This window comes from Mirounga leonina, unplaced genomic scaffold, assembly GCF_011800145.1.
Source record: "Mirounga leonina isolate KUSES-001 unplaced genomic scaffold, KU_Mleo_1.0 Mir_128, whole genome shotgun sequence".
Taxonomy (NCBI): Eukaryota; Metazoa; Chordata; class Mammalia; order Carnivora; family Phocidae; genus Mirounga; species Mirounga leonina.
In genome coordinates, this window is record NW_023270320.1 from 6,345,491 (window position 1) to 6,369,943 (window position 24,453).

General features: G+C 42.6%; 1 protein-coding gene across 3 annotated transcripts in view; it reads left to right on the plus strand.

The window, feature by feature from the left end:
* The window catches only part of NSD3 (nuclear receptor binding SET domain protein 3), a 118,480-nt gene extending 95,406 nt beyond the window's left edge, over positions 1-23,074 (plus strand). For 2 of the 3 annotated variants that reach the window (XM_035004020.1, XM_035004022.1), the window contains 9 exons: positions 2,007-2,163; positions 6,687-6,889; positions 7,604-7,716; positions 8,511-8,780; positions 15,673-15,789; positions 17,293-17,434; positions 18,461-18,567; positions 19,088-19,292; positions 19,698-23,074. In XM_035004020.1, the coding sequence (XP_034859911.1) occupies positions 2,007-2,163; positions 6,687-6,889; positions 7,604-7,716; positions 8,511-8,780; positions 15,673-15,789; positions 17,293-17,434; positions 18,461-18,567; positions 19,088-19,292; positions 19,698-19,939 (1,556 nt within the window). In that variant the 3' untranslated portion in view covers positions 19,940-23,074. The remainder of the gene's footprint in view (positions 1-2,006; positions 2,164-6,686; positions 6,890-7,603; positions 7,717-8,510; positions 8,781-15,672; positions 15,790-17,292; positions 17,435-18,460; positions 18,568-19,087; positions 19,293-19,697) is intronic. The other variant, XM_035004021.1, reaches the window with a different exon arrangement.
* The last annotated feature ends 1,379 nt before the right edge of the window (positions 23,075-24,453 follow it).

Consider the following 24,453-nt stretch of genomic DNA (forward strand, 5'->3'; position numbering starts at 1 on the left):
AGGTGGATTGTTCATATTTTCATTTTTCTATTTTTCTTGTGTATTTTTTGTCAAAAAATCGTGATGATTTTCATTGACGGTTCTGGGTCTGTATTTCCTCTGAAATAAGACTTTTAAGTTTTAATTTTAATTAAGGACTATTCCATTATGTTAAAAAATGGCCAGGCTGACTTTTCCACATCAGCTCTAATGATCACATGTCCTCTAAAGCTGTTTGCAAAGACTGCTCTCCCTACTGGTCCTTCCTTTCTGATGGAGAAGTCAATTATCTCATTTTACTTGAAACTTACAGAATTCCCTACCTAGGCTAAGAGCACTCAGGCAGCTAATCTGTAGGTTGGAGAATTGGAACAATGAATCCATATTGAGATCTGCAAAGGAAAAAAAATCTTAATGATTAAAGCAAAATCTTTTAAGCAGAGGAAATATAGTAATTTATTTCATCACTGATTGCATATAGATTTTTCTTTTTGTTTTTATGTTAATCAGTTGGAAGTTTGAAAGTCTACAGGAAGAAAAGATTTTCTGGAAAATTGATAGCAAACCCTCAAAAGGTTGGAGCTGTGATTTCATAAAGTTGTGTAGAGGGCTCTTAACCTTTTGCTTATGAGATTTTAAGTCTCAGTACATTCATGGGTTATAGACTTGATTTTCCAATAGAATTAATTTTTTTTTTTGCAGTAAATGTCTTTATTATATTTCATCTAAAGTGGTTAACATCCTTCTGTCACTTGTTGAAACACCTATTAGAAATAGGTAACCTCCCCCCAAATCTCTTCTATTTCTTTACATTTAAAAATATTCTTTTGTTTTGTTTGCTGCACTTGTTTTGGTCTTAATCCAGAGATCATTTCAAAGGAGAGGATTTTGCTAGGGAACTTGGAGAGGGATCTCCTTGTGTATGGTACTTCATTTTACAGTGACATTTACTTAGTTTTATGCTATAAAGCAGTGGTTCTCAATATGAAGTCAGAAAAACTTATGTAAAAATTTTTGAACTATGTTTAATATTTCAGAAAACCTAACAATCATACATTCGCACAAAATAAGGCTGCATACGTTTCTTTATATTTAGCTATGATTTGAACAACTTAATGTGATAAGACTAGTTTTATTATTGGGATCAGAAGCTCTGATTGGCAGTTATATATTTCTTTCGTTAATAAAAACAGAAGAAATTGTTACCTTTAACAGGGGCTTTGTTTTTTGGGTTTTTTTTTTTTTTTTTTTTTTTTTTTTTTTTGGCTTAGGGTTTTTTGGTTTTTTTGGGTTTGGGGGTTTTTGTTTTGTTTTTGGTTGATAAAATATTAAAAAACATGGGTCCCTGAGGAAGGGAAAGGGGATCCTTGGTGATGAAAAAGTTGCAAACCACTGCTGTATAGCCTATTTGACTTTCTTTATTTTTACTGGAAAGGGAAATGATAATGTAATCACCAATTTGAGAAAGTACAATCCTTTGCTTTTTCGCATTCTTTTATGGAAAGAAAAAAGTACCAGTCAACCTATTGGCTATCTTCTTTCTTGCTAATTTTATTATAAAGGGATTCAGTTAACTGTGGCACTGGATTAAAATACAAAAATGACCATTGCTTGCTTTCTTAGCTCTCAAGGAGAAAAGAAAGTTGCTACATATTTCTTTGAAAATCTGCTCTCAAATCTACTCAGTCTAAAGATTTTATGCATCTGTTGTGTCATCTGTTAAGAGTTATAGCTCCTGCTAAACTCATACCTCAATTGCCCACCTTTTCAAGGGGTAAAGACCACAGTAATGGTTTTCATACTCCAAAGCTTTGAGTGTCTGGCCATGTGGCCCTGGAAAGGGACTGAAATAGCTAAATGTGTTCATTTGCTTTCTATTTTAATCCATCACTATAGACCTGACTCAGTCCCTTTATTTTCCCCCAGTTTGACTCAGAGTTAATGCACTTAAAAGATAACGTTCTCTTTTCTCTTTCTTTTTCTCTTTCCTCTTTTCTCAGTTATTAAGACTATTTATTTGTTTCAAGGTGGAAGATTGCTCTGCTGTGAATCGTGCCCAGCTTCCTTCCACCCGGAATGCCTGAGCATAGAAATGCCAGAAGGCTGCTGGAATTGTAATGACTGTAAAGCTGGCAAGAAACTACATTACAAGCAGATTGTTTGGGTCAAATTGGGAAATTACAGGCAAGTTTTTCCAAGGACAAAGAGGAAGTATTCAATCATTGTTCAGACACAGGTGCTCATAATCTGTATACAAACTGGTGAGGAGATAGGTAGAATACCACAGAGCTACTTCCTTAAAAAAAGAAAGAGAAGAGAAACCTTTTGAATTGGTTTTTAGAGGATTGGGAAGGTTAGTTGTTGTTGGACTTTTTTTTTTTTTTGATTGGATGGTTGGCTTGTTTTTATGTTCTGAAAGTTATTTTATACTAATGAACTATGTACTACTAGATTATGGAATAAAAGGTCTAATGTAGATAGTAGGGAAGATGTTTTCTTTGTGTCCAAATACATTCATATTGATTTCTAATAAAATCAAGACTTTATATCCTGTTCAAAATAGCTGTCTTTGCCCATTTTAGTTCCTGCTAAGCTTTAAACTGAGTGCAAGGAGAGAGCTCTTTAGAATTTAAAGAGAGCAATTATTTCATTAAGAGCTTTTAGTTCTTAAGAGAATGAAGTGTAAGAAGTATGTGTGATTGCCATTATTTTCAAAAAACTTTCTCCTTTTAAGAAGCCTGTCCTTACCAAGCCTCCACTGAGCAGAATAGCGATATATTTTAAAAACTCTACATTTTACGTTTTGAGTCATATGTTTATCATTTTACTAAGAAAATAGATACTATTCAAGAGGGCACAATAAGAGTCTGCTATTCAATTAGAATACTAAGTAAAATATATTTCTATAGAATTTCAAAGGTACTGTAATTTTTTAGTAATGGCTATGTCATTTTCTCTATGTTTTGAATATGCTGCTTGCTTACCTATTTAACTTTAAAAATTTTGTTTTTAGCTAAGATAAGGGGCCTTGAGGTTGAGAAGCGATCCCCCACATACACTATTTTTTTTTAACGTATGACAGAAAGCCTCAAAGCACCCCCCCCCCAAAAAAATTGGCAGTTAAATACATAAGCAATTTTTTACTTCTGGCAAAAGACACAAAGTTTTAAAAGTCAAATGTTAAGCCACGGTAAAGTATTTGCACTTCTACTTTAATAAGCAAAGACAAATATCTTACCTAGAACAGGGACAAAGAAGAGAAAGAGCCAGTTTGCCAAAGAATAGCAAATAGAAATTAAACATGTAAGGGGCGCCTGGGTGGCTCAGTCGTTAAGCGTCTGCCTTCGGCTCAGGTCATGATCCCAGGGTTCTGGGATCGAGCCCCGCATCAGGCTCCCTGCTCCGCGGGAAGCCTGCTTCTCCCTCTCCCACTCCCCCTGCTTGCGTTCCCTCTCTCGCTGTGTCTCTCTCTGTCAAATAAATAAATAAATAAAATCTTTAAAAAAAAAAAAAAAAGAAATTAAACATGTAAAAAATGCTGAGCCTAGGGGGGCCTGGGTGGCTCAGTTGGTTAAGCATCTGCCTTAGGCTCAGGTCATGATCCCAGGGTCCTAGGATTGAGCCCCCGCGTCAGGCTCCTTGCGAGGCAAGGAGCCTGCTTCTCCCTCTGGTTGCCTCTCCCTTGCTTGTGCTCTCTCTCTCTCTCTCTGACAAATAAATAAAATCTTTAAAAAAAGAAAGAATGTTAAACAGCGTATACATTATCTTTCCATATGTTTATACAGTTTAAAAAATTGTAGGTTTGTTTTTCATTACCCCAGAAAGAAATACATCTAATGTTATAGTATGAGACATAAGATTAAAGGGGAGGCATTTTCAATTTTTCTATTATACATTTCTGCATTGTTTTAATTTTTAAAAGAAGCACTGCTTTTTGTAATTAAAAATATATCTTTCCAGGGTGGGAAGGGGTGCAAGTTTGACAATTGATAAGACATTCCTGGATAAGAAATATCTAAAACAGTCTAAGAAGCCTTCAGATCTTCACATAAATTTCAGAATGTCTACTTTTTAAAATTTCTTTCTTGGGTTTTTGGGGGGTTTTTTTGAGTTATAACTGACATAACATTATATTAGTTTCAGGTTGATTCAGTATTTGTATATGTTATGACATGACCACCACAACAAGTCCAGTTAAGCAGCACACATAGTTACAGAATCTTTTTTTCTTGTGATAAGAGCTTGTTTTCGTTGTTGTTGTTGCACAATTCCGTTTATATGAAATGACCAAATTAGGCAAATCAGTAGGGACAGAAAGCAGATCAGTGGTTGGTTGCCAGGGGCCGAGGGTAGGTGGGAGTAGGGAGTGACTGCTATGGTTGCACAGCATTGCAAAGGTACTAAAAACTGTAGTATATACAACTTAAAATAGTGAATTTTACCTCAATAAAAAGTAAAAGTAAAATAAAACAGAAAACAAAAAAACAGATGGCTCTAGTAGCTTTGACATGCCTTTGAAATGTTGCCTCCACGGCAACAGCCTCTGAAGAGACATGGTAAGAACTTTTAGGATCTACTCACTTAGCAACTTTCATGTATACAATCCAATCTTATGAACTGTGGTCACCATGCTGCTGTCCATTACGTATTTCCTTTGTGAAAAGTTATGAATAGAAAGTATCTTTAACTTTCATACTTAAATTTTAATTACGGGGCGCCTGGGTGGCTCAGATGGTTAAGTGTCTGCCTTCGGCTCAGGTCATGATCCCAGGGTCCTGGGATCGAGCCCCGCTTCGGGCTCCCAGCTCAGCAGGGAGTCTGCTTCTCCCTCTCCCTCTGCTTCTCCCCTGCTTGTGCTCTCTGTCTCTGTATCTCTCTCAAATGAATAAAAAAAATAAAAAACTCAAAAAAAATTTTTAATCACATTACATTTTTAAAAAGCCCAAAGCATTGAGGTGCACAGCTCAGTGAGATTTTATATGCAGGTCAGGTTCTTTTCACATGTTTTGCAGAGACTCAATGTGTTTTTTTCCAGTCAGGCCCAGCTGGGTCACATGAAGCTGTTTCTTTTCAATAACTGGTTACCCCAATGAGAAGCCTCCTGGGGGAAGTGAGGAGGACCCGGAACAACCCCTAGCAGAAAGTGTCCCCTTCCTAACCGACCCAGTGAATATAGTTATTGTGTATACACTTAATACCTTGAAATGAGTTAGAAATAACCATTTCCCGGGGCACCTGGGTGGCTCAGTCGGTTAAGCGTCTGCCTTCGGCTCAGGTCATGATCCTAGGGTCCTGGGATCGAGCCCCACATCGGAGCAGGGAGCCCGCTTCTCCCTCTCCCTTTGCCTGCTTCTGCCCCTGCTTGTGCACGCTCTCTTTCTCTCTCTCTGTCAAATAAATAAAATCTTTTTTTTTTTTTTAAGATTCTATTTATTTGACAGAGAGAGAGAGCACAAGCAGGGATGTGACAGGCAGAGGCAGAGGGAGAAGCAGGCTCCCCGTTGAGCAAGGAGCCCCATGTGGGACTTGATCCCAGGACCTTGGGATCATGACCTCAGCTGAAGGCAGACGCTTAACCAACTGAGCCACCCAGTCATCCCTAAATAAAATCTTAAAAAAGAAAAAAAAGAAATAACCATTTCCTAAAATATTTATTACACAAAATAGTGTTTTAACAATTTGAGCACAGACTCTTGCCTTTTTTTTTTTTTTTAAGAGAGAGAGAGTGAGCACATGAGCTGAAGGTGGGGGAAGCAGGGGCGGAGTGCGGAGCCTGACTCAGGGCTCGATCTCATGACCCTGAGATCATGACCTGAGCCAAAATCAAGAGTCGGATGCTTAACTAACTGAGCCACCCAACTGAGCCCCTCTTGCCTACATTTTAAGTTAATTCTTAGGGGCACCTAGGTGTCTCAGTCGGTTAATCGTCTGCATTCAGCTCAGGTCATGATCCCGGGGTCCTGGGATCAAGCCCCACATCGGGCTCCCTGCTCCGCAGGAAGCCTGCTTCTCCCTCTTCCACTCCCCCTGCTTGTGTTCCTTCTCTCGCTCTGTCTCTCTCTGTCAAATAAATACATAAAATCTTTTTAAAAAAGTCAAATTTGGAGGAACACATGACTTTTTTAGGATTGAAGTTGGGTTTGGAATAGTATTGGTATAGAATTTAAGAATTAGAATTCTTAAATTGGGTAGCAAGTTCTTATGTTTTATAATTTGTATGTTCATGATATGTATTTATGTCAAGTATTAATTTTAATTTTTATTTTTTTTAAGATTTTATTTATTTATTTGAGATAGAGCAGGAGCAAGGGGAGTAGCAGAGGGAGAGGGAGAAGCAGGCTTCCCTCTGAGCAGGGAGCCCGACATGGGGTTCAATCCCAGGACCCTGGGATCACGACCTGAAGCAAAGGCAGACGCTTAACCGTCTGAGCCACCCAGGAGCCCCATATCAAGTATTAATTTTTAAAGAAAAAACTAGATTGGGTGTTTAGGGTATAGTTTGTTTAGTTTATGTTCACTATTTCATTAATTCACTAATCAATATATTTTTAAATGTTGTGTGGTTTAGCAGGATTAAAGATAAGGTATTTTTTGTCCTTAGAATCTGAATGAAAATTGCAACGTACAAAACCTCACCCCCGCCCAGCCATGTATCAGAATGGTACGATTTGTTCATTCTCTTGATCTGCAATTGCTTTTGTTTTCAGATGGTGGCCAGCAGAGATCTGCAATCCCAGGTCTGTGCCACTGAACATCCAGGGCCTTAAGCATGACTTGGGGGACTTCCCTGTGTTCTTCTTTGGTTCTCATGACTACTATTGGGTACACCAGGGCAGAGTGTTCCCTTACGTTGAAGGAGACAAAAGCTTTGCTGAGGGACAGACTAGTATTAACAAGACCTTCAAAAAAGGTAAGTTGGATGATGTTTACAGGGGCTCAAAACTAAGACTCCATGGTTGATTTCTCAGCATGTCCTGACTTGCATAGGACATGTTTGTGGTGTTAGAGAACTTTTCACCAGGTGTTATGATCCAGTGCCTGTAAGTATCCAGTCACGTTAGAGCCACATCTTACCCAGTCAGTTAGAAAAATACATTTCAGTATAGTAGACTCTGCCATCTGTGTGAAAGGAGTTTCTTCAGCAATTTTTCTACAAACATAGAGATTATTTTGGAAATAGTCTTCTTAATCAAGTGAAGCTTCTTTGTCACAGAAGTGTAGTAAAAGCTGCTCACAAAGAGCCTTACAACTGTTTTTGCAACAAGTTTCCAGGAAGTTTGGCTTTCTGGGTAAGAGTAAAATGAATTTAAATCTGGTACAACGTAAAAAACTGGGGATTTTTTTGGTTGGTTGGTTATTTTTTTTGCTTTACTTGGAAGCGTCTGATTATTGAAGTAGGACCTCTGTGAGGCCGCACCTTGCACAGAGCAGCTTTAGCCGTACGTGAGTTATGTCTTCTCTCAGTGTTACACTATGTTGGTGGAAAATGGTCATTTCCGGAATAATTTTAAGAAGAAAGCCTCGGGCCAGATCCAGGGCATTGGGAAGGCAATGTAAAACTGCTCTCCTAACAGTTTTTGTTTGTTTTTTGGTATTTATATACTTTGTTTGGTCTTATTGGCAGCACTGGAAGAAGCTGCAAAACGTTTCCAGGAATTGAAAGCACAAAGAGAAAGCAGAGAAGCACTAGAGATTGAAAAAAACTCAAGAAAACCTCCTCCTTACAAACACATCAAAGTGAGTCTCTGCCCATGAAAACACTCATATCTGACAGGCAAGAGGAAATGCATCACTGTCTTCGTCATTAGAAGGCACTTTCTGACTTACAAAAACCTTTGTCAGTTATCACCCAGTCTTCGGTAGAACAGACCGGGAGCTTTTGTTGGAAGCATAAAATGGGAGCCACAGCTGCTGTGCTGTGAGGAGGTTGTTGATCAGCCCTCTCATAGCCAGTAGCACCATGTTCCATGTGGAATCCTGTTCTCGCCCAACCAGGTTCTCCTGCAACCAAATGAGAATATAGGTGTTCAGCTCCTCTTCTTCCAGAAAGCCCACAGTTGTCTTCAGTTAGGAAGTTTCCATCAGCGAGAAGAAGAAGAAATACACAAGATAAATAAGGGAGAATTTACATCAGACTTTGATATTTCTGTCCACTCGGTAGGGGCCATCTTGTTCTTAGCTTCTGCACGGGGAAACTGAGGTCAAGATAGAAAGAGCCTTTCTCGGGCGCCTGGGTGGCTCAGTTGGTTAAGCGACTGCCTTCGGCTCAGGTCATGATCCTGGAGTCCCAGGATCGAGTCCCACATCGGGCTCCCTGCTCAGCAGGGAGTCTGCTTCTCCCTCTGACCCTCCCCCCTCTCATGGGCTCTCTCTCATTCTCTCTCAAATAAATAAATCAAATCTTTAAAAAAAAAAAAAAAAAAACCTTCTCAGAGTCATGCCACAAGGCAGTAGCCCGAGCGAGAAATCGCCTGGCTGTGTCTGATGTTCCTGTTTAAATTCTTCCTTTTCTTTGTGGCTTCGTCTTCCAGGCTAACAAAGTGATAGGAAAGGTACAGATCCATGTTGCAGACCTGTCTGAGATTCCCCGCTGCAACTGCAAGCCAGCCGATGAGAACCCGTGCGGCCTGGAGTCGGAGTGCCTGAACCGCATGCTGCAGTATGAGTGCCACCCGCAGGTGTGCCCGGCCGGCGAGCGCTGCCAGAACCAGTGCTTCACCAAGAGGCTCTACCCTGATGCCGAGATCATCAAGACCGAGCGGAGGGGCTGGGGCCTCAGGACCAAAAGGAGCATTAAGAAGGTAACGGGGGCCGGGGGCACCGGGGGACAGACCAGGGCCTGTGCCTCTTAGAGATGCTTCATCTTCTCTTCGGGATGAAATGCATGGGGATTTATGGCAAAATTTTGGAACTTACCGTGGTGAAACTTGGGCACTTCTCGAGCAAAGCGGGAGCGGTAGGAAGAGGCAGTAATAAAGTATACATAAACTTTGGGTGTCCTGTGATTAGGCATAAAAGGAGAAAAAATCGGTCATTTTCTCTTTGAAATATTTTTTACTTGTTAAGCAAAAGAGCTGTAAAAGGCTTCGCAGAGTCAAAAGAGTGCAAAGGTCAGAACGTGCTGGGATGGAAACTAGCAGACCCAGGACTTTGTGCCCACATCAGTGTTCCATGGCCATGAGGCCAGGGCCAAGTCGCTCACTCCCTGAGCCTCAGTTTCCCCTGCTCTCCAGCGGACATGGTAATCCCTGCCCTACGTATTTGAAGGGGTTTCTACCAGTCTCAGATTATATATGCAAAAGCAGTTGGCAGAAGTTGAGGTCTTTGACACTTACAAATTATCTTCATTCTTATACTTTGAGGCAGTTTTCAAAGCAGTCTCTTTGCAGAAAAATTTTTAAATGCAAATAACTCAAAAATGAAAATCCCCAGCAAATCCTACTTTTCAAACAGTGGCTGTCAAACTTCAGAGATCCTCGGGATCTCCTGGGATCCTTACCAAAGGGTCTTACTGAAATACCTGGGACAGGCCTGAACAGTGTGCGTTTTAAAACCAGGCCCCCAGCCCACCTCCCCCAACCCTCCCCCCACCACCACCCCCTGCTTGCCTAGTCCCCATGGAGAGAGAACACAGAGAGGCTTCCACTGAGAGAAGGTAGGTCTGGTGGGCATTTTGGGTTACTCTTGACATTTTTGTACCTGTAAAAAAAAAAAAAATCACATCTGTAATTAAAAAGCACCATATAATGTAGGAAAGAGAATCAAACAACACAAAAAAGATAATAAAGAATGAAATTCCTTCATCCCTTTCATCTCCTCACCAGAGATGATCATTGTTAAGAGGCTGTCATGTAGCCTTTTATAACTTTTTCTACACAGTTATAAATGTAAACATATACAAATACGTATTCCGATATTCTATACTTACAGGGTTTTTTAAAACATAAATATGATACATATTATTTTATCCCACTTCATATATCATAAATACACCTTAATGACAATACATACAGATTTCTCCTCATTCTTTGCAACAGTCCCATTGTATTCCATAGTAAAATGTACCATAACTTATTTCACCTATTTTCTAATAAATTTATATATATATTTCATTCTATAAAGAACATTCTTGATCATCTATCTTCATGCACCCAGGTTTTTTTTAAAGATTTTATTTACTTATTTGAGAGAGAGAGAGCAAGTATGAGTGGGGGGAGGGGCAGGGAAAGAGGGAAAAGCAGAGGGAGAGGGAGAAGCGGACTCCCCAATGAGCAGAGAGCCCAATCCCAGGACCCCAAGATCATGACCTGAGCTGAAGGCAGATGCTTAACCGACTGAGCCACCCAGGTGCCCCTTTAGGCACCAATTTCTATAGGTTAGATTGCTTGGGGTGAAACTCACTCATTAAGCACGTGTTTGTGAAGCTACTTCTGTGTGCCAGGTACTCCTCTGGGCATTTGGAAAAACAGTAGTGAACAAGACACCTTTGTAGGTCTGCTAGAGACAGGTAATAAATAGATATATAATGTTGAGTACCACTAAAATGCTGCAAAGAAAAATAACGCAGTCAAAGGGGATGGCTGGTGACAGGGATGGTTATTTCAAACTGCTTGGTTAAGGAGGGCTGAGGAGGTGACATTTGACATGAACATGAGGGAGAAAGCCTTGCAGGCACATAAGGGAGAAGAGCATTTCAAACTGAAGAAAAAGCAAGGACAGAGGCCTTAGCATGCTCCAGAAACAGCAGGAGAGCCAGTGCACCTGGAGGAGGAGGAGAGGGGCGGTTGGTAGGTAGGAGATGTGAGGGAGGGTGGCCTGGGGCTACATCTTATGTGCCTTAGAGGCCACAGGAGGGAGGCTTCTGGAAGATTTTAGTGGGAAGTGACTTGATCTGAGCTGATGTGCTCATTCTCTATTGCTGCATAACAATAATATTGCAAACTTGGGAACTTATAATGTAACACACATTTTATTTTCTCACAGTTTCTAGGGCTCAGGAGTCAGGCAGTGCTTGGCTGGGTCCTCTACTTAGGGTCTCACAAGGTTTCATTCAAGATGCTGCCCAGGACTGGATTCTCATTATTGTGCCTCAGCTGGAGAAGGATCCATTTTCCTGCTTGCATGGCTATTGGCAGAATTCTGCTCTTTGAAGCTGTAGGTCTGAGAGCTTCAGCTGTTTTTTTGTCTCGGGTTGTTGTTGTTCTCGTTGTTCTGCTGCTATTAGCTTCTAGAGGCTGCCCCCGATTCCTTGCCAAATAGGGTTCCCCAACATGGCTGTTTGCTTCCTCACAGCCAACAAGGGGGAGAGACACTCCACTCCAGCAAGATGGATGCTAAAGTCTTGATGTAACAAACTCATATAATCACATACATCCTGTCACCTTCACCATTGTCTATTGGTTAGACTTATGTCACAGATCCCGCTCACTCAAGGACAGAGGATCACACCATGGTATAAGCCTTAGGGGACAGGCATCTTGGGGGCCACCTTAAGTACCTGTGTGCAACCCTTGGGGTTCAGAAGAAAACTCTGGCTGTAGTCTGGGGTATTTATGGTCACGGGCTGAAGGAGTAGCAAAAAGGAGATCATTATCATCCAGGAGAGAGATGATGGTGGTGTGGACTGCTAGGGTTATTGCAGAACAGGAGAGAAGTGGGTGGATTGCTGACATTTTGAAGGCAGAGCCAACAGGATTCGCTGATGGATTAGATATATGCATTGGGTCTCTTGGCCAAAGGCCCTCAGCATTTAAATGTCATTGTAAGTGGGGCGCCTGGGTGGCTCAGTTGGTTAAGTGTCCGACTCTTGGCTCAGCTCAGGTCTTGATCCCAGGGTCCTGAGTTCAGCGTGGAGCCTACTTAAAAAAGTAAAACAAAAAAAAAGTCATTATAGAATGCAAAAAAATTTTTTAAGTTTATTTTTTTTAATCTCTACATCAACATGGGGCTCGAACTCAGGACCCTGAGATCAAGAGGAGCACACTCCTCCAACTGAGCCAGCTAGGTGCCCCTAGAATGCAAAATTTTTGATGTTACTTTAATGCCATGCATATCATAATACAAATTTTTGCCTGTGACTTCAGGGGAGGTTTAGGGGTTATCCTGAAATTTATGCAGTAATTGCATTTATTTTAAAATGTATTCTAATTTATTAAATTAATATAATCAAGAGAAAATATAGCCAGGATTATTCTGCCTGTTAGCTCTTGAGGGATTGCTAATGTAAGACCGTTGGTCTTTTACAAAATAGCTGGAAGTATAAATTCCTGAAAAGCAAAATCATAAAAGACTGAGTAGCAACATGGAAAAGACTTTTGGTGCATTGAGGGGACAGAAGCCAAAGATGAAACTGATTGTACACAGCCAGTCCTCTTCTTTCCACACATAACAGATTCCTGAAAATGTGTGCCAGAGCCAAAAAAGGGACTTCCTGTTACAAGGTGATTTCTTTCTCAGAAATTAAATAAATATATATTAAATGCTGAATTACACCCTACCTTTTTGCCATAGTCTTTAAGGACAGATTTCTAGCATTTTTAAAGCTCTTTATTTGGTTATTTTTGTTCACAATTGAATTCACAGTTAATGGGTGTCTTTGGGTTCCCATGTCTTTTTTTAAGATTTTATTTTTTTTTTTAAGTAATCTCTTCACTCAATGTGGGGCTTGAACTCAACAACCTCAAGATCAAAAGTCCCATGTTCTACCAACTGAGCCAGCCAGGTGCCCCACAGTTAATGGTTTTAAGTCCAGTAAGCAACTCTTTCGTTTTTTGGTTTTTGTTTTTTTAAGATTTTATTTATTTATTTGAGGGGGGGAGAGAGAGAGAGAGAGAGAGCACGTGCACACATAGGGGGGAGGGGCAATGGGAGAGGGAGAAGCAGGCTCCCTGCTGGGGCTCAATTCCCAGGACCCTGAGATCATGACCTGAGCCAAAGGCAGATGCTTAACCGACTGTGCCACCCAGGTGCCCCAGTAAGCAACTCTTTGAAGCTAAGGTTTGTCCCTTGGGACATCTGAAATATTTCTCTTACAAAATAGCTAGGAATATTTATTTACAGTGGTATCAAATTTTAAGACTTGCACTCTTCCTGTTTGATATCAGCACTTTAACTTTCCTGTATTCATTCATTTTCATAAAACCATAATACATGATACTGAAGCTTTGACAGCCACAGAACCATTTCTTTAAATGAAATCTTACCTTGAATCCTAATACATGGAAAAGATGATGTATAGCCGACTTGGTTGAAGTTCTGCTCTATGGGTTTCAGTTAAAGAAAACCTGCCATTAAATTAGTAACACGGGGTGGCGAGGAAACCGACCTGTGAGGGCAGTGGTCCCACGTGATGGTGCGAATTGTTCATCAGCTGTGACACAGCCCCAGCTGGATGGAGGGAAAGCCCGGTAAGGTGACTGAGCGTGGCACACAAATGTGCAGACCCTCCTCCGTCCTTTGCGAGAAAGAACTGGAAGGGAAAGGTAGAGAAAATAAACTGTTCTGTTATAGTGTTACAGTTATCAGTGTAGTATATTTCTTTTTCTTCTTTTTTTGTATTTGTACATTTCTTTTTCTAACCTAATTCTTTGTCATAGGTTAATAGTCAGTGAAAATGGGAGGGAGAAAAAAGCCAGAGGTCAGCTTTTGGGGTGACCACTCCCCAGTGGAAACAAGTATGTAGCTCCTTGAGGCTGACTCAGAGCCTCACTGACCCCACTAACAGCAGACCACCAAGGGAAGAGACATGCGTGGGTCATTAGGTTGGTTCCTTCCAATTTGACCCATTAACTTTTTTCTCTATATTACAGAACTGACAATATTTTGTTTTTATCAATAGAGAAAGATTAAATATTTGTAAGAACGTTGGCTTATGTTCTTAATGATTTGCCAAAATCAGAAAATATGGTACTTCTCTTTAGATTACTGATATTTACTATCAGTTCTGTGATTCTAAGAACCGTGAGAAGGGCTAGTGAAAATTTGTATGGGGGAGGAGGTCGGGGGTGGGAAGAAGAACAAGCCTGGTGCAACAATAAGCAAATACATTTTTTGTGTCCCAAGACATTTCTTTTTCTTAAGACCGAAAAGTTCTGTAGGTAATGCTCTTGTCCTGGATTGAATCAGCCATGCTTTCGAGGTGAAAGGGTTAATGACTATGAATTTATAAACACAAGATGTTGAATGTATAGTATTTACCTTATTTTAAAAGAAGCTAATCATGGGGCGCCTGGGTGGCATAATCAGTTAAGTGTCTGTCTCTTTGTTTCTGCTCAGGTCCTGATCCGGGGGTCCTGGGATTAAGCCCTGTGTCGGCCTCCCTGCTCAGCGGGGAGCCTGCTTCTCCCTCTCCCTCTGCCCCTCCCCCTGCTTGTGCTCTCTCTCTCAAATAAGTAAAATCTTTAAAAAGTAATAAAAGAAGCTAATCCCTGCACACCTGTGAGAATAGCAAAACGAAAAGTAGTCGGCAGTACCAGATGCTGGAAAGGATGTGGAGAAACTGGGTCTCTCCTACAGTGGGAAAGTATGATGGGAATGTGAAATGGTGCATACACTCCGGAAAATAGTTTCTTAAAAAATTAAATACAAACTCACCATTTGACCCAACCAGCTGCACTCCTGGCCACTTCTCCCAGAGAAATGAAAACCTATGTCTGCACAAAAACTTTTGCCAGAATGTTCACAACAGCTTTATTTGTAATAGCCAAAATATGAAAATAATTCAAACATTCCTCAGGAGAGTGAACCGTTCAACCGCAGTACGTCCATAGTGTGAAAGAGTACTCAGTGGGAGAAAACAGGCTGAGCTACTGACATAAAAAATGGGACAGGTCTCAAGAGAATTAAGACTGAGGGGTTTTTTAATTGCCAACCTCAAAAGATTACATACTGTATGATTTCATTTATAGAACATCCTCCAAATGACAGCGATGGAGAACAGATTAAGGATGGGATGGGGTGGAGGAGGGAAGGAGGACAGTGTAATTAGAAAGGACTGTACAAGCGGTCTGTGTGGTGATGGAACGGTTCTGTATCTCGGTTGTGGTGATGGTGACATGATTCTATGCCTGACCAAATTCCATAGGACTAACACACACACACACACACAGACACGCAGTGCATGTAAAGTTGGTGCAATGTGAATAAGATTTGTAGATTGTACCAAGGTCAGCTCTCTAGTTTTAATACAGTCCTGTAGCTCTGTAAGATGTTGCGGGCGGGGAATACCAGCTGATGGGCGCATGGATCCTCTCTGCGCTATTTTTGCGACTCCCTGTGAATATCTAGAATTACTCCAAAATAAAAAGTTTTTTTAAAAAAAGAATTCATTTGTTTCCGATTCAGATCTTCAATGGGCATTAACCCTAACTCTGCACACTTAGTAAAAGTCTGTTATAATACAGCCTCAAAGACTTGAGTTAGCCTTATCTCAGGCTCCCATCATTATGTTCCTTGGACATAGTGTCATAAATCATATTGTCAGCAAGGAAAGACGGGTTATCACCTTTTGAGACACGGCTATGAGAAAATTAGTGCCCCCTGCATGCCAGGGAATGACAACTACTGTTGTTTCTAGCGTTAGATTTCCAGAATTCTTTTTGGTTAATTCTCTTGGATTATACATGTGGTGTTAAAGAATGCTCTCAAAGAGACGTACATTGGTCTTACATTTACATAGTGCATGCTTCTCTGCAGGGCGAATTTGTAAATGAATATGTTGGCGAATTAATTGATGAAGAAGAATGCAGATTGCGAATCAAGAGAGCCCACGAGAACAGTGTAACTAATTTTTATATGTTAACTGTTACCAAGGTAAAATTGCTTTTTTTTTTGTAAGAAAAAAGGATTTGGGGTCTTTGTTTCATGGTCTTAGATTGACCTCCGTTTCCTCTAATTTGATTTTTTTTTTTCAGGAGAATGAACGCTTTACAGTAGCCAGTATGCTAGCTCCCATAATGTGCTAATTATAGCAGGCTACACAAAGGCTGATTATTGAAGCCTTGCACATGGCATGTGAGTGGACAGATGACCAGGACCAGGGCGGACATATGGGGCTTTTCGTCCCAGCTCTTCTTAGTTACTGAAGGACCTGGCCCTCAGTTTCTCCATCACTGACCGAGACCATCAGCTCTGTCATGCTAAGTTCTAAAGCCCCATTAAAGTTCTGATTTAGCAAAAATTCTAACTCTAAATTGTTCTGTGTACTGAAACTTCATGTCTGAGGTAGGACAAATGGATGCCATCATAAGCGAAATGATCATAAAGCTGCTAGATTAACCCGTATGCTCATAAGTCCCATTTGCCACACGTTCGGGACATCCGTTATCTTGTGCAATTTCTTCAGCAGTCCTCTGATTTGCAGAGGATGAGAAACTGAGGTCCAGCCCTGACAAGCGATCTGTTGGATATCTTGTCACAGTCGAGTGAAGGGCTAAGACTAGTACCCGTGTTTCCTGTGTTCCAGGCTCTCCCTGAAACTGAGTTAGAATATCATTAAAAGTAAGAACTAGAAATCACTTACAAGAAGTTTATTTTAACTGATATGTCATTGTTTGACAGTTTTACAACTTCCATGAACAGAAATTTCATAAACCTAAAATGCCATTTATTTCTGATGCCTGAGTAGCCCTTTAAGTCCGCTCCTCACTGTCGGGGCCCCTCCAGCCATCTTGATGACACATGGGAGGCTCCGTCCTCCAGAGCTCATCCGGATGATCAGAGTTCGAATTCAGAATGTTGAGCTTTTTACTGTGTTCTGAACGTCAGTGTAAGTAAAATAGAAGGAACAGGTAACCACTGAAGAGTATGTCCCACATGATAGCCCTTCCGTCGATCAGACGTCCAAATCTTCATTCAGAGGAAAGGCTTCCATATTTCCTCCGTCCCTCTTTATGGCCTACTCTCTTGTCCATTTACCCCCAGACTGGTTTCGCTGCTTGTTCAGAGCAGGAAGGGAGGGCTGACAGCAAGTCCCATGGCTCCCACGCCACGCGGCTGGCTGAGCTCTGCGCTCTGGCACCCCTGTGGCCGGGTCATCTTCTAAGTGCATTTTACTATGGTCTGTGTCTAGAAACAAAGTTTAAACAACTTTAAGATAAATTCCACTTTATCTTAATGGCTTTGACTTGAAACTCATCAGCTAGAGAACTTGGTCACCAGCCCGGAGAGCATGTGTTGTGGGAGTTGTCAGCTGCCAGACTTCGGCTGGTAGCAAAACGCTGCTTCCTGTGGCTCTTGACCGAGTTGGAGGTTTCTGAGAGAGGCTTGTACTTCGTTTTATATCAGAGGTACCTTTCATTTCTTTTCTTTCTGAAGGACCGTATAATTGATGCTGGCCCCAAAGGAAATTATTCTCGCTTTATGAACCACAGTTGTAATCCAAACTGTGAAACACAAAAGTGGACGGTGAATGGAGATGTTCGAGTTGGACTTTTTGCTCTTTGTGATATTCCTGCAGGTAAAAAAGCTACTTGCTCCCTGTGCCCCTCTCTCTGGGCAGGACATCCTTCAAGGTTTGATGCTCAAGTATTTATTCAAGTAAGATAGGATTATATTTGAAACTGTTATCTGCCACTAAGAAGTGAAAATCCATGTCCTGCAAAAGGGAGTTTAGCAAGAGCCTTTCTGTCCGAGAGGATGTTACAGAATCCTGTGTGTCCGCGACCCTCCTGAATGACTCCTCCCAATGAATCCTGTCTGCCCAGTATAGCCAGATGTTTAAGCTTTTGTTTTCTTCTTTAAAGTATGAACATACTGTGTTAGCATCAGCTGGTTTCTTGGTTTGTGTGTGGGGGGGGGTTGTTTGTTTGTTTTTTAGTTGAAAGGTCAGTCTGTTTCAAATTAGACACGAAAAGCTCTCGAAGGCCGTTATTGCTTCCATGTCTCCTCAGCCATCCAGCATCTTACCAGCAACACTTAGTTTCTTCTCTGCCAGGTTTTAGGGAACTGGCTGAGAAGAGAAGAGCTGTAGCTAAAAGAGAAACTGCATTCCCGGAACTCTGTTCAGGACCAGCCAGCAGCAAGCTTGGACCTCCCAGTCCGAATCCCTGGGTCTTTGGTGTAAATAGTAAATCCGCACTGTGAACTCCGTTCCGAGCATGCGCTAAAGCGTTAGTCGCCGGAGATAGTGTGGCCGCCACTCTGTTCATTCAGAAATTCTTGTAAATTAGCTTGAGAAAAGCAAGCTAAGCCAGAGCCCATTTCTCTCGAGCACAGATTTCAGATTCTTCGTCTCTTACATTGTTTTTGAGCACTTCAATGAGAAGGATATGACGGCTTTTATAGACTGTTTTTGCTGTAATCCTTGGTGGGTGGGGATGTTTCCCTCTGTTGTTTTTCCCCTGTCACTCTTCAGTGCAGAGCACGGCTGAGGGAAAAGCCTTCAGGTCAGAATTAAGTCTCTCTTTTCCTTATGAGAGTGTGTGTGTGACAGCATGTCTGTTCCCCGAGACTTGAGGATGAGTAATTCTTTTTCTCGCTTTAGGGATGGAGTTAACGTTTAATTACAACCTGGACTGTCTGGGCAACGGCAGAACCGAGTGCCACTGCGGCGCAGAGAACTGCAGCGGCTTCCTGGGCGTGCGGCCCAAGGTCAGTTGCACGGGGAGCGAGCGCCCCAGGCCGGCGGCAAGTCAGCAATGAGGCTGTTGAAGTCTGTGACCATCTCAGGAAAGGGCTGGCGAGTGGGTCCCCGGTTTAGTCCACAGCTGTCGCCTTAACCGGAGTGTAGACTCTCTGACTTTCCAGTGAAGCAGCTCTCAGTAAGATCTGTCAGGTTCTGAAGAGGTGTTTGCATTTCTGATTAAATCTAGTTATCAACATCCTTTTCAAAAACTTTTTTAAAATTCACACTATGCCAAAAACCACTGAGTGCTTTGGTACATGAATTACATCTCAGGATCCTTGCAACTTAAAACACAAAGCACCGTATTCAAAAGTCAGAGAAAATGAAGCCTTATTTTTATTTTAGTACTGTTATGGGATAAGTCCTCCTGCTGGTTTTTAGGTAATTGAACAAAAGAGTTCAAGGGAACTCAGATGAGCCTGAGGTTATGGGAGCTCCCTTTCTATGTAGAGCCTCACGCGCTGTGTTCATCCTTCTCCCCGCCAGTCGACGTGTGCGTCAACAGCCGAAGAAAAGGCCAAAAATGCTAAGTTAAAGCAGAAGAGGCGAAAAATCAAAGCAGAACCAAAGCAGATGCATGAAGACTACTGTTTTCAATGTGGAGATGGTGGAGAGCTGGTCATGTGTGACAAAAAAGACTGTCCCAAAGCATACCACCTCTTATGCCTTAACCTGACTCAGCCACCATATGGTAAGCGAGCCTTTCAGGACCCTTTCCCTGACTTGCGACTGCCAACGATGTGTCACCTAGAATGTACTTCACTCCCCTTAGTGGAGCCATGGAATGGATAATGTTGAACCGAAAGTATGCTAGTGAGAAATCTGTCTGCAAATATGGGATAGGTGCGGGCCAGGAGGATCGGTTTCTTGCTCCTTATTGCCGTGGGCGAGCCGTCGGCCCCCGTGGCGTTGAGTTTGGGACGGAGCGCACGCCCACGCTCAGTCGTCCACTGAGACGTGAGTGTGGCCGAGATGCCGAGTCGTAGTCAGCTGAATTCGGTCTCCAGTCAGAGCAGATGGTGCGAGCCCGGCTTCTTCGTGGGTAATCACGACGGCCACTAACGGGGCTCTTTTCCCTGTGCCCACCCCTCCGCAGGAAAGTGGGAGTGCCCGTGGCATCAGTGCGAGGAGTGCAGCGGTGCGGCCGTCTCCTTCTGCGAGTTCTGCCCACGCTCATTTTGTAGAGAGCATGAGGCGGGCGCGCTGGTCCCCTCTGCTCTGGAAGGCCGGCTCTGCTGCTCGGAGCACGACCCCGAGTCTCCTGTGTCGCCAGAATCCTGGAGCAAGATCAAATGCAAACTGGCATCACAAGATCACGGAGAAGAACTGAAAGAATAAATGGGTGGTGATTTCTTCTTTTTTTCTTTTTGTTATTGAGATGAAAAAAAGGAAAAGAAACAAGTGACTCGATGGCACGTTAGTGGGAGAAAGCTGCCGCCGCGCCGACCAGGGCCAATGCGTGCGGGCAGAAGCGGTTGGCCGTGTCTGTTTTTCTGTTTTGTTGGGTTGGGGATTCTTTTGTGGCGGGCCAAAGTCCCTTGGTCTTCTCTTGCCTTTTATCATGCTTCCATGCCCTTGCAGCGGGAAAAAGAGATGTCTTCGCTTTTAAAATAACGAAGAGAAAAAGAAATTTTGTTAATGAGATACATTTAAAGTCTAGGATGTGTTCCTTGGGTGTAAAAAGCAAAAGTAGCCCTGATTCCTTTATTTATTTTCATTTTTTAAAACTTTGGAGAAGTGTAGTTCAGATAGTCTATTCAGTGTACGTGTGCGTGTGTGTTTGAAGTAGCAGTTGGAGCAGGCCCTCTAGAAAAGGTTCTGGTGATCTTTATATACCTCTTTGCTGAGCAGTAGGTAGGCTCACTTCTCTTTGCCTTCCAAACACTTTCATAGTCTTAGAGAAGGGCTCCGTGGGAGTATTGAATCTGGCCTCTTGAAAACAAGATGCCTCAGCGGATTTTACCTCTGTGGTCTGAACCTAGCTGGGCTTTATGATGTGATACCTTTGCTTAGAAAGGTATATAATGTGGTTTTTGGTTTTGGAGAAAAACAGAAATGGGTGCCCTCACTGAGTTTGAAATGTTCTCCATTGACAGTGGACATTTCTGATGAGGCGTGTTTATGTGGATGTGAATGCAGAGTTAGAATGGTCGTCCCTGTTGCTCTGACACGTGGACAAAGGCAGCTAAAGGGAGATGAAAGGCCCAGAGCCGGAGTTGGATCATTCAGGCACCGTCCTCTGCGCAGTGTAACGGGGCCCCTACCCTAGTCTGACCTGGAGGGCGTTATGGCCATTTCCTTCCCTGTCTCTGCTTCCCTCTCCGAATCAAACATTCCCACCCCCCACCCCCACCCCCCCACCCCCGCCCAGCCGAGTTTCCTGATGAAAATGTCACAGGTGAATCAGAGTTGTATCTGAGTAGGTCTTTTTGGTTTAGTTCTTCTTTTGGGGGCGTGGAAGGGGTAGGGGTATCCCCCTGTTATATGTAAACAATTTCTATTTAGTATTCTCTACTAATTAAAATCACCCCCACCGAGGAAGGGGAAGCGCTTCTACAGGGTATGTAAGAGCCACACAAACACACTTCATTTTAGGAAGCACTTAGGGAAGCTCCCAAGAAAGCAGTGTTATTAGCAAAAATGGTTGGGACGCTTGGATCTCATAGATGCAAGTGTATCAAGATGTCTGCCCACAAAATTCACTTGCATTTAATGCTTCGGAATATGTATATTCCAGTATTCCTTGTATGAAGTAAATAGTAATGTCAGACATTGTTGTCACACTGTACTAAGTAGAAGTCTAGGGCTAGCTTGAATGAACGTTAACTTTCTCTGTGAATTTTGACTGCTTACAATTGCTGGTACCTGGTGGCATTTATTTTCCCTCAAGAAATACCTAGGAACCTTATGAAGGGAGGGAGGGTAGATGCTCGGCCACATTCCTTCCGTTGTGTTATGTGTGTTCCTTTTTTCTTATCAATTTAGAGTTCTTCTCTGGAAAAAAAAAAAAAAAAGCTCTTTTGTGCCTCTCTCTCTCTCTCTCTCTCTCTTTTTTTAATGTAAATGTGCAATTGAACTGGATTTTCTCTTGTAAAAAAACATAAAACAAAAAAAATCACACTACAATTCCTTTACTTAAGCTCCTAAACTGCCATTTGCCTGATTCCAGCAATTAATTCTGAAGTAACTTATTGAGCCTCCAGGAATTCTCTTGATTGGATATGATCCCAGGAGAAACAGCAAGATGGAAAATGCTGTGCATGTTACCGAATCAGATCGCTGCCGGTGACGTGCAGCACGGCGCGCCGGGACACTAAACTTTGTTCTTGAGCAGTTAGATAGCTGGATGTCCTTTTAAAAATAATTTAAGAAAATCTAGGTTTTACCATACTAAAACTTTATTTTATATATATATGTGTGTGTGTATATATATATGAGATAAATGGTTGCTTTTTTTAAACTTCCTAACATGAAGGATTTCCTTTAACATGCAAAATGTAACTCTCTCGCTGAAACCGTATCCCACATGAAATCTTAACCTCCTTGCTTTGTTTTGGACTTAGTGCTGTTTAACACCTGGTGACTTTTATATGGTAAGCCGGGTACGTGCTGTGTACCTACAGACACCTTAGGTTTCAGTGTTTTTATGCAGCTTCTTCATCGTGTCACATTTTGTTGGTGTTACAACAGCTCTGCTGAGATTTTTTAATCTTTTTGGGGGGTTGGGGGTACCTAATAGGATCGTTCTGCCATTGCAGAAATCAGGGTGAAAACAAAATAGCTAACCGTAGCTCTGGAGTCTTCGTCCAGGAGTGCTCTTTAATGGTCCGGAAGTGGCTTGAGCCCCGCCAGGGCCAGGGCGCTCTCCTCACAGCTCCGGGCTGTCACTGCCCACCTGCTCGGTGCAGGCTGTGGCAGCAGAAGGGGAGAGGGCCGTGCTTCCTGCGTGCATTCACCAGCCAGACGGTCAGAGGACGTGTGGCTCGCTCTTCGTCTGTGGTTGCTATTTGTGAGCTTGTAAATCTGCATGGTCAGAGCAAAAATGGTTGGGGTTTATTCTTGTCCCAAAATGAAGTAACTTAAAGCATCATGGGATAATGGTGGGTTCTTTTTTTAGCCTCATGTTAATTCTTTGGAAGAAGAAGCGAATGTAAAATTTTTGATAATCGGCATAAAGCTTCAGAAATCAGATGGGTAACAACTACAGAGGAAATCCCGGGCGGCCTTCCCGGCATGCGCGGCGCAGGCGGGGGCTGGCGGCCCCTCATTCCTGGAAGGCCGGCCCGCCCGGAGGGATTCACTTCTTTAATAGCTAATCAGGGCTAGAGTCAGGAGGGAGGTGGGGTTTATTTTCATTTTTATTTTAACAAGTTCCTACTCTACCTTAATTCTTAAAAATGATCTGGCCTAAGCTATAGAATAGGCCGACTTTTAGAATCACTGAAACTGGGAGCTCTCTGTGTGTTCAAGTCAGGAACGAATGTAAAAACTAAATGATAATAATAGGGGGGTGGCCGCTCCCAGCTCCCTTCTGCCATTTCCACATAATACTTGGAAACATGCTTGTAAATAATGTTTTGGAATTCTGAGATAATCATGTAGAGGACTCTCAGAGTGGGCAGGCTGTTGGACAGGTTTCTCTCCCGGTTCATGAAGTAGTTTCCTTTCGGCCTCATCGCACGGTTTGGGTTCCAGTCAGGGCCAGGGCCAGGGCCAGGGCCAGGGCGAGGGCGAGGGCGAGGGCGAGCGCTGCAGTCTGGACGGCAGAGAGCAGCCTACAGAGCCTGGTCTCTGGACGCCCCCCCCCCCCCCCCCGCCCAGGGTCCTTCAGCATTCACCTTGAAGTCAGGGCGCTGCCGGCTCCCAACCGGATAAGAAAACAGGTGGCCGCGGAGCCCTTAGGGCTTGGGAAGCTCACCGGGGAGGTACCTCTGGCAGCGCAGACTCGACTTCCCAAGTTGGCCAAGTTGCTGCAGACACAAAGTGATCATTTGGAACGATTTCCGTTGGCCTCGGACCACTTACACTTGGTCCCCGGTTATCTGTAAACCAAGAGTAGAACCCGCCTCCATTTTCAGCTAAGCTGGGGAACAGATCCGATTAGATGGTTTTGCAATGTATTAAAGAAGACTGAAAAGTTGGAAATGTGTATATACAGAAATCTACCAACTTTTCCCCGGGGCGGGGTACAGGGAGAAAAGGGGGTTAGAACAGGGTGAGGGAGGGGGAGTGATGTTTACCACAGGTACGAAGTAGTCACTTTAACACTGAGACCTCTGCCTCATTGAATTCAGGTTTTTTAAGTACTTGAAACTCTTCAGATTCCCCTTATTTTACAGTTACTTTTAAACTTATGAAGTAGAAAGCATTGTTTTGTATACTGTTTTGAAAACAACCTAGTCTCTTGTCCTCTTCAACTTGGATTAAAGGCAAAGTTCTGCTAATGGGAGAGAGTGTCCACAGCAGATAGCTCAGATTTCATGTACACGTTCGGGAAGAGACTCTTGCATGAAATACCAGCAGCCTTTTTATGAGTATTTCCCACGTGTGTTCTTTATTTTGTCATTTTGTCAACCCTATCCCCATGCACCTCTTCTTTCCTTTTAATATATATGCCTGTGTAGGGAAAAAACAAAAATGTGCACGTACATTACACTCCTGAAACGCAGGGTGTAATCTGTGTTTCAAAAACCATTTCCGTTCTTTTCTCCGTCAGTCCCCTGCTTAAGTGACAAGTTCGGATGGGGGGGGGGGGGGGGGGAGCGGCCTGCCCTTCTGTAGCCTGTGAAAGTCAGTTATGCGTAAGAAAAAGGGAAAAGATGAACAGTTGCCAAAGTCATTTATTCGGCCCT